Source organism: Gymnoscopelus braueri (assembly GCF_963280865.1).
Source record: "Gymnoscopelus braueri genome assembly, chromosome: 4".
NCBI classification, from domain to species: domain Eukaryota; kingdom Metazoa; phylum Chordata; class Actinopteri; order Myctophiformes; family Myctophidae; genus Gymnoscopelus; species Gymnoscopelus braueri.
The window spans coordinates 4,228,563-4,238,562 of NC_137605.1; the positions used below are offsets into that span (position 1 = coordinate 4,228,563).

The window sequence follows — 10,000 nt, forward strand, 5'->3', positions numbered from 1 at the left end:
TGCGTGTGCACGCGTGTTCAGCGTTCCCCTAGCGTAGCTTCCTGGTTGCTATGTGGGGGGGAACAACAAAAGACAGGTCCCCGTCGGCACATCAAAGCCCCGCCTCTCCGCGTTCTCCTTCTCCTCCTCGGAGGAGGAGGACGGTTTATTTCGCGAGGAGGAACTCCTCCTCGCGAAATAAACCGTCCTCCTTCTCAGAAGGAGGACGGTTTATTTCGCGAGGAGGAGCTCCTCCTCGCCTCACGTAATAAACCCCCGCCTCGCAGTGCCGCGTCCTCCTTCTCCTCCTCCTCCTCGCGAGCCTCGCTAATAAACCCTGTCTCGAAAAGCCCCGCATCGCCCCGAAGCCCCGTGCCTAAAAACAAGCGCTCTGTCTTCAATCACCCTGGCTCTCCAAACACCCTGTGACATATATACTCGTGCATTTCTGATTCTTTGTTCTTGTTATTTTCAGGGCCGGCGCATGTTCTGGGCAAACTGGACAATACCCCAAAGCGCCAAGTCACTAGGGCTGCCAAAGGACGCTCTGCCACAGGTGATGGTTTTGATCCATTATTGTGCTTTCCAACTACCTACTACAGGAGTTAGGAAAGGAAACAACGGTTATCAAAATTGAGTGGGGCACAAAAAACTGTCTGTGTGTTTGTGCGTGCGTGTGTGTAAGTGTGTGTGCGTGCGTATGTGCTTGCGTGCGTGCGGTGTGTGTGTGTGTGTGTGTGTGTGTGTGTGTGTGTGTGTGTGTGTGTGTGTGTGTGTGCGTGCGTGTGCGTGTGCGTGTGTGTGTTGGTGTGTTGTGTGCGTGTGTTTCTAATCAAGCAGGGGGAGGAATAGAGTTACTATTTGTATTCAATATTGACTTTTTAAGCCTCTCATCCTTGTATGATGTCTACAGGTCTTTATGCAGTGCCAGACCCAACACAGACAGTGATTTATACAAAAAGGAGACCAAGAGATGGAGAAAGAGGAGAGAGTGGTGACACTGACAACATCTATGAGAGCCTGGACGATGTCACAAACCGTGACGTCTCTGGACCACAGGAGGACATGAGGGACAACACAGCAGGAAGACACACTCAGGGTGAGTTTGACAAACTGACATTGACATACATTGACAATATGTCTAAAGAAGGTTAGCCCTGGCTGAGAAGTGACAGGCATTATTTATGATGAATAAAAGACAGCCCAACAGAATATGTATAATTATGTAGAAGTATACTGTTACTGTACAGTATGTGCCAACGTACACACATACATGCATGTATATGATGTGTGCATTTGCACAAAAATTGACCCCAACGTTTTTTTTAAAAATATTAATGAACTATATTCTACAGTTTAACAGTTTTACATTCCAAGGACCTCAATTAGGCCAATGACCTGCATTTGATTGTACAAATGGAACCAAAAGGACCCTTATGGGTCTGTAACAATGAGAGTGTACACATGGAACCAAATGGACCCTTATGGGTCTGTAACAATGAGAGTGTACACATGGAACCAAATGGACCTGTGAGGGTTCATCTCATTTAATGTGTGCATTCTCAGACTGAGGATTTTACATGGGGTCCCAGAAATAATAATCATATCAAATGGTGATATGTGGCCTAGTGTATATCAAACTGGGGGTCCTTGAAATTAAAAAGGAATCACTGAATATTTATTAACATAAAAATACAATATCCATGTAAAGTTTACTGTGCAAACGGGCCGGGCTTGGTTTACGATATATTTCGTGATAAAATAATATATTGAATATAACATCTAAATGTAAATATTTCACTTCACAAGGCTAGAGGTGGAGGGAGATGTTTGCTACAGAGACTCAAAGACAAGTGAATATTGTGCAACTTTCCACAGCACTCTTCACAGACAGTGCAGACAGTTTGAGTTCATACCTGGAGTCCAGCAATTTAATCCGTCTTTCTCCGCTGTACTCAGGGTCAGGGATAGTGCTCCATTATAAAGGGTGAAACTGCTCTCGCTTTCCATAGACGAGTATTCAAAAGACGATGCAACTGTTTGTTTTAATACAGCATAGCTGGCGTCATTAGATATTGTATACATTTTCATACTCTCAGACCTCTGACATTGTGTTAACAATCTCCTCACATTTGGAGGATAATATGAGTTCACTTTGACTCTTGTTTCATGTCCATGGATCTGATCAACTGACTTCTCCTCCCCTCTCTCCACTGCTAGTTCAATATAAACACTGCTGCGTCTTCCATCTCATGCCTGATTTATGACTAATCGTATGACTGTGTCGCGAGCAGAACACAGCAGATCTCAAAGACTACAACGTGTTGCACCACGTTGTAGGCTTGTAGATCAGGCTTCAGTAAGAAATGGGTGTGTACTTTGACATGCAAGTGAAAAACAGCAGTCTGCGACTGCAGCGTTTATTTATGCTGTTTCTGTTTGATATAGAAACTGGTCTGTTGTCATGATTCCCGCTCTCGTCCGCTCCCGTTGACTGTTTATTCCCAATCACTGGATTAATACAAAAATGAAAACAATGTCACCCTTAATTTAAACAGGCGACAACTACAACACAAATCTATCTTAGCTAGATAGATTTGTTCTGTACGCCACATTCCGGGCATGTGTGAGGCCGCGCATGTTACAGGAAACGTTGCTACCAGACCTCACCCCCAGGAGTCAGGACTCAGCTAATCCCAGCTCACTTTGCTAGGGAAAAAATTCTACTACAAAAAAAATTCTGTTATGCTGCCACCAAAATGTGGAATGCCTTACCAAAAGCCATTAAAGATAATAATAATAATAATAATAATAATAATAATAATAATAATAATAATAATAATAACGTTTTGTTTTATCCTTTTAGATGAACTTTGGACTGTACTACATGTACTGTTAACAAACTTGTTAACAAAGTATTCAATTTATCTATCAATCAATCAAAGTAAGTGTACTTTGTGTTTCAGGACAGCGCTCTGAAACCGTTGTTGCTGTGTGTCTGGGGATACTGTGTGTTATGCTGCTGGCTGTGATCATAGGTCTGACTGTGCACTGTGAGTATTGATCACTTTTCTTTTTACACATAAACAAATAATAATATCATTGAATCCACTTCTTCTCAAAACTAATTTCCTCACAGATGCTTGACTCTCATTGTATTCAATGTCAATTAGTTGACATTATTTTGAGAGTGATGTCAAAGCACAACCAGGGCACACTGGTGACATCATTGCTGTGAGACTCAGCATGGAGTTCAGTGTCGACTAAGTAGTGTACTCACTGTAGTTGTAGTCTAACTGTATAGTTATTAGCCGGGTATACACCAACTAGTAGTTTAGTTAGTTGTAGTATTGTAGTTAGATAACCACACCTACATTGACAGGGTGTGACAGCGCAGGAAAGCAGAGCCAAGGGTAATGGGGCTGTAATTACCCGGATGGTGAACAGATCACACCAGACTTATGTCTAACTACAATACTACAACTAACTAAACTACTAGTTGGTGTACAGTATATACAGGGCTAATTAGATAGCATTTGGGACACTAAATTATACTAACAGTTAGTAGACTACAACTACAGTTAGTACGCTACTTAGTCGACACTGAAGTCTCACAGCAATGATGTCACCAGTGTGCCCTGGTTATTCTATGACATCACTCTCTTTAAAAAGAATGTCAACTAATTGACATTCATCACAACATTGTAATGTAGATCAAAAGAGCTTGGACTCTGAATTACGCCAGAAACTGTATTTTAGTCAAAACCTCATCTGAAATATAGCTGCAAGCAGCGATAATACAGGGCCAGCGATTGCAGAGAAGAAAGAAAGAAGCAATGATAAGTTATATGCACAATAAGCCATAGAAACATAGAAGACTGAACTTGAGAGAAAGAAGACCATGCAATTAACAAATGAGCATTTTAAACCCTCACTAACCCTACCTCAGTAAAACTATGCCTACCCTTAACCTCAAGAAATACTACGCGTGAAGCTTACGAATGCCAAATCATGATCACCTCAACACATCATCGGGGACAGGGATCGAACCAGTGACCTCTGGACTCATAGTCTGCCTTTCTTCTCATTGAGCTAGAGATATGATAGCCCTGGTAGTGTCTGTTGATATATATATAAGTCTTTCCGTCCCTGATGGACCAAGCCTCTGTTTTGCTAACTACTCTAGATCACTGGTTCCCTAACAATCTACCGATAGAGAAATTGTACGTCTCCTCGGAACAGAAACCAGTGAAAATAGCTGATCTACAATCTCACAAAACGTGAAAAGTTGTGTCATTGTAGATCAGCTATTTTCACAATGAAGTATGTCATACATTGAAAAAACATACTCTCGTTGCTATCTGAAAAGTTGTGAGATTTTAGATCAGCTATTTTCACAATGAAGTATGTCATACATTGACAAAAATACTCTCAAATAAGCATTTCATGTTATCTTTAACAATTGCACATGTCATGTTTTATGCAATGCCCCCACTCACCCACCCTAACCTCAGTAAACAATACATGTAAGATTAAGAATGCCAAATCATGATCATTTCATCACATTGTCAAGGACAGGGATCGAACCAGCAACCTTTGCCCTCACAGACTGCCTCTTTTCTCATTGAGCTAGTAATATGGCCTCCCTGACAATGTCTGTTGATATGTATAATTCTTTCCATCCATTATGAACCAAGCCTCTGTTTCACTAACTACTCTAGATCACTGGTTCACAAACCATTTACCAATAGAGAAATTGTATGTCTCCTCGGAACCGAAACATCCGAAAGTAGCCGATCTACAAGCTCACAAAACGTTGCTATCTGAAAAGTTGTGAGATTGTAGATCCGCTATTTTCACAATGAAGTATGTCATACATTGAAAAAACATACTCTCAAATAAGCATTTCATGTTATCTTTAACAATTGCACATGTATTCATTGATACTGTCATGTTGTTTGCATTGCACTTTAAATGAAGTCTGCATGAAGTGAGACTTGAACCGGCGACCTTACGGTTGTCAGGCAGATTCTGTAGAGAGAAGCCATCGGTCCAATGATACATTTTAACGCAAATAGCTGAAAAATCCTGGGTTTAAGTGTTTTTCAAACTGCTCAAAATTGCGGACAATCTAAGGGCGGAGCTTACTGGTCAAAGCGATAGATGTGTTCCTCATGAGTCAAGGCACAAGTGTAAGCAAGTTTCACGACTGTCGGCCAAACGAGGCATGACTTTTGCCTGTTTAAAGTTTGCATGTTCAAAAAATTGCTATAGCGCCCCCCCTTGGGCAATTGGAGTAAGATTGGTTTCAGTGATATTTGGAATGACCCTCTACATTACTGCAAAGTTTCAAAGAAATGTGTGTGTTAGGGGCAGATGAATAATTTTCATAAAACTGCAATAGTTAAAACCTATCTCCTCCTGGAATTTTAGAGTAATCTGCACAAAACCTTTTACACATGCACTTGGGACCTTTGCCGACAAAACGTTAGTGGTGGATTTTCCATAAGTGAAAAAATGCAGAAGTTATGAGCCAATGAAGGTTTTTCCTATAATTCAAAATGGTGGGAGATCTAAAGGTCAGAGGTCAAAAGTCAGCGTGTGAAAGTTGTCAGGCATGAGTAGACGCATGTGTGTATTGAAGTGGCTTTCATTGGCTATTCATGGCTGTAGGTCAAACAGGGCATGAGTTGTACCTGTTCAAAGTTGACATTTTCAATTGAGTGCTATAGCGCCACCTTTTGACGAAAGATTGTGAGAATTATTTCTTGATCGTTTTTCATGACCATCTACCATATGGCCGAGTTTCGTAAAAAGCTTATGCACGGTTAAGCCAGAACTGGCAAAAACGGCAGAAGAAACAGAATAATGCCAATAATAAAACGGAGCCTTGCTCTGTAGAGCCTGGCCCCGTAAAAATTAGGTCCTAGGCATTATTAATGCCAGAGTTGATGCTTGTATGATCATCACAAAGTGAACGATGTTTCACTAATCTGTTACACTAGGTAGGATATTATAGGAGATGTCCGACCATTACATCACTCACTGACTCTACTAAAAGGTATCGTAGGTGTCCTATAACTATACACTGGTGAGTTTTGATTTGAAACAATGGATTCAGGAAGCAGTGTAACAACATGAATCCCATTACTTCATCTGTCAGTGATGTTCCGGTTTCCATTTGGTCATGGCAGTTTAATAGATCATCCAGGTGACTGCAACCAAAGACATTAGTGTTCTATATACTGAACCCTCTTAGGCACAGCCTGGAGGGATGATTGCTCTGTGATTGGCTAATTTGTTGTTAGGCCAATCGTCCAACCAATACTAAGTTACTACTAATAACTTATTCAGACTCTCAATGACTCTGTAAAAGAAATGTAATGATTTGTTTCTGAACTCATTATACATGTTAAAAACTAATGGCTGGAAAGTTATACCATTAGACCATTTCAACTGTTTTCAAAATTTTTAGGGCCCGAGCACTGCACAGTAGTGTGAAGCCCTATTGAAACGGCAATGATAATGAATGGGGAAAATGAGGGCCTAAACGTAAAGTTACGCCACTTTGCACACACATCTCAAGTGGCGAAAAATTACATATTTTTATCATCTCAAAAAGGGGCGTGGCCTAATGGCTCAATAATACCTACAACATTTTGTGCTTGAAGCCCCACAATACAGTTTCACCTACATAAATGCAAATTATCATGTCCCGACTTGTACTGTCTCTTGGAGCCATGACTTAAACCAGGGGTTTTCAACCAGTGGTCCGTGGAGGTATTGCAGGTGGTCCCTGCCCATGCATTACAAAACAAAAACAAAAACGTTTTATTTATTTTACTTTTAATAACTTACAGGAGTTCTTACTGTATGGTGTGTGTGTGTGTGTGTGTGTGTGTGTGTGTGTGTGTGTGTGTGTGTGTGTGTGTGTGTGTGTGTGTGTGTGTGTGTGTGTGTGTGTGTGTGTGTGTGTGTGTGTGTGTGTGTGTGTGTGTGTGTGTGTGTGATATGAAATTAAATGTGAGCTTACCACAATCACAGTAATCCTTAATCATATTCCATAATATTCAAACAAAATCACTGTATTCTATTAGATATTATATTGATATTATAGCTATTTTCTCCAGCTCCCTGTGGTGCATGAACCCCCCACCACTATTGTGTGGGTTGGGTCTATGATGGACCCACCACGCACAATAGTGGTGGTCTCCAGGTTGCTCTTAGTCAAGATGGTGGTCCCTAGGTCAAAATCAGTTGAAAACCCCTGACCTAAAACAAACAGGAAGTCGGCCATTTTGAATTTATAGTGGCGTTTTTGTGCATTTCACGTCATTTTCACGGGTTGTACTTGAGTTGAGTTTGTGTTCCTATTGGCTGGCCTTTAAATAGCCATGACTCCAGTTCCCAGCATGCTAAACCTACGAAACTTGCTAGGTGCACTCAGACGGCCAATAGGAACAGGCTATAATTGCTTAAGCCCTGCCCCCTCTGTGTTCCTACTGGCTGGGCTTTAAACAGCCATAACTCCAGTTCCCAGCATGGTAAACCACGAAACTTGCTAGGTGCACTTAGCACTAGGTGCCCAGTCATCGCTGCTTGCAATTTTAATTTTCTTTGTTTTGACAAATGTTGGGCACAGAAACATTTTGTTTGAGGTCTGGCACAACGGTAATAGATTTTGCTAAAGAATAAGGTGATCTACAGCTATGTTCAGATATGGATACTGTTACATTTTTGGGAAATGAATAAGCTGCCGGCATAAGCATGTACAGTTTGTGGTATCTAGCCTATACCCTTCTCATTCTTGGTTGTATAGTCGAGTAGTGAGTACAGTACTTGAAGTAGCTACTCACATGAGATATGACAGTAAGCATGCAGACTAGGCATTTGGTGATGAGAGCAGGGGTCATCAACATGTCCATAAACGGACAAATGTGTCCCTGGCAAAACTTGTCTATATCCGTGGTCCATTCTATTTTTTTGCAGGAAAATCAAAAAACAGATCTGTTCAGAAGGTTCTATTTGCTACAAAAGCAAAGGAGGGCAGAAACATTTTCAACAAGTAAAGCTTGTTGGAAAAGGGTTTCACTGTTGAAAGTGTAAAGTGTCCAAACATAACAACATATAACTATAATAACACTCCACAATCATACTCCGTGAACCTCCACAGCCTGGGGTTCCACAATCACCATCAGACCTCCAGCTTAGAAGTTTGCTCACCTCTGATCAAAGTTAGGAGCCCTTGAATGATATTAGTTGTGACACTGCATTCCTTTAAATCCTGTCATGCCCTTTATCCTTATCTACTCACTCATCATGGACGTACAGGTACGTACATGATGGTTTTGACTTTCTTTTCCCATTGTCCCATTGACGGGAACTGCCTTCCACTCCGACTAGTGGCTTCCGCGTGCGGTTAGGGTTAGGTATAGGGTTAGTAACCGTTGGAAAGGCGACATGTCGGAAAGCCGACATGTAACCCCCATTGACATGCTTTACATCATAACTATGCAAGGTCTTGCTAGACTTTCTCATCATGATAGAAGATGTCTCATCAAGATGCCACCATAATGGTATTGAAAGCTCTGAAAAGCCAGCAATCTCTATAATAAGCATATGACACGCACCTAAATGGCCCATTGCTCATGCAACGTGCGATGGAAGCGCTAACTGTAATGATATGACCCAAATCCCAAATATGGAATAGACTCCATGCCACATTTAATGCCCGTTTTAACACATTGACTGCCAGAGTTAAAACATAGTCCATAGCTGCCCTTGCCAGCTATTTTGAGCATTCTGACCAATCTTCGCAGACCCACAGAATACTTTGTGCTAGGACTATGAACACATGGAATATCTCAAATCGAAGAATAGAATCTCTACTTTAATCATGAAAAAAAGTGAGTTGATAGCATGTTCCGTTTTTTAGCTAGAGGTAGTTGAATACAGCTCGTTTTCACCAAAAACTGATCCTTTTCTCTAGAAAGAGAGTTATGGCCATTTTAGTGAAAAAATAAAAAAATAATCAAAAATAATTTCAAAAGTGATCTGACATTTATTTGCACCTTCAGTGACACCAGTCATCTCAAAAGTAGTAGTTAAAAAAAAAAAAGAAGCTTTTTAATGACCTTTTATGGTGCTGTTTATACCCACTGTTTCACTCCAAAGTGCAAGATTAGTTCAACTCAAGTTATATACATCAAATAACAATAATAAATCAAATTCAAAATAAATACAAAAGGTCATATATAGAAATAGAAAATGTCAGAAAAGTTTCACAAGAAACAGACTCTCAAGCACTAAAGACATTCGACCCGTTAATTTCCCGGGGGGGGGGGGGGGGGGGGGGCGGGGCGGGGCAGGGGGGGGACAGGTGGGTCTGCTGGGACTGGGACATCAAGTGGGGCATAACTCACAGCTGTCCAGGAGATGATGACACTGAGCAGAAACGAGTACATACATTTACAGTTGCCATTCGGATTCCTTGTCTTGTAATTGCGGGGCGGCTGTGGCTCAGGAGGTAGAGCAGGTTGTCCATTGATCCATGGGTCGGCGGTTCGAATCCCAACTCCTCCTGTCCACATGTCGAAGTGTCCTTGGGCAAGACACTGAACCCTACATTGCCTCCAATGACTCGGTCGGCGCTAGCTTGCCACCATTGGTGTGTGAATGTGGGAAAAGTGGGGACGCTGGCGTCGACTGTTCGCCGCTCCACCTCCCAATGCCCCCCCCCTGTATGAATGAATGAACCATTGTAAAGCGCTTTGAGTAAGTTTGAGTACTTAGAAAAGCGCCATATAAATGCAACTCATTATTATTATTATAAATGACGAATGCATTGTACAAGCAGATCTGGAAAAGGTAAACCACAAACTTGTTTGTCCATTTCGCTGACTTCCTGACGAAGGGATAGTAGCTGATGTTCTGGTCCATTCTGTCCACTGCATTCATGTTATTGTTATAATCAATGACACAGGCTGGCCTCTCATGTGGCACTTTCTCTCTGTGGTGCTTC

General features: G+C 41.5%; 1 protein-coding gene across 1 annotated transcript in view; it reads left to right on the top strand.

The window, feature by feature from the left end:
• LOC308084529 (uncharacterized protein) overlaps positions 1-10,000 on the top strand; it is a gene marked incomplete at its 5' end in the record, with an annotated part of 29,008 nt that overhangs the window by 10,919 nt on the left and 8,089 nt on the right. The window contains 3 exons of the mRNA XM_080427195.1: positions 455-535; positions 893-1,078; positions 2,946-3,032. Coding sequence (XP_080283321.1) covers positions 455-535; positions 893-1,078; positions 2,946-3,032 — 354 coding nt within the window. The remainder of the gene's footprint in view (positions 1-454; positions 536-892; positions 1,079-2,945; positions 3,033-10,000) is intronic.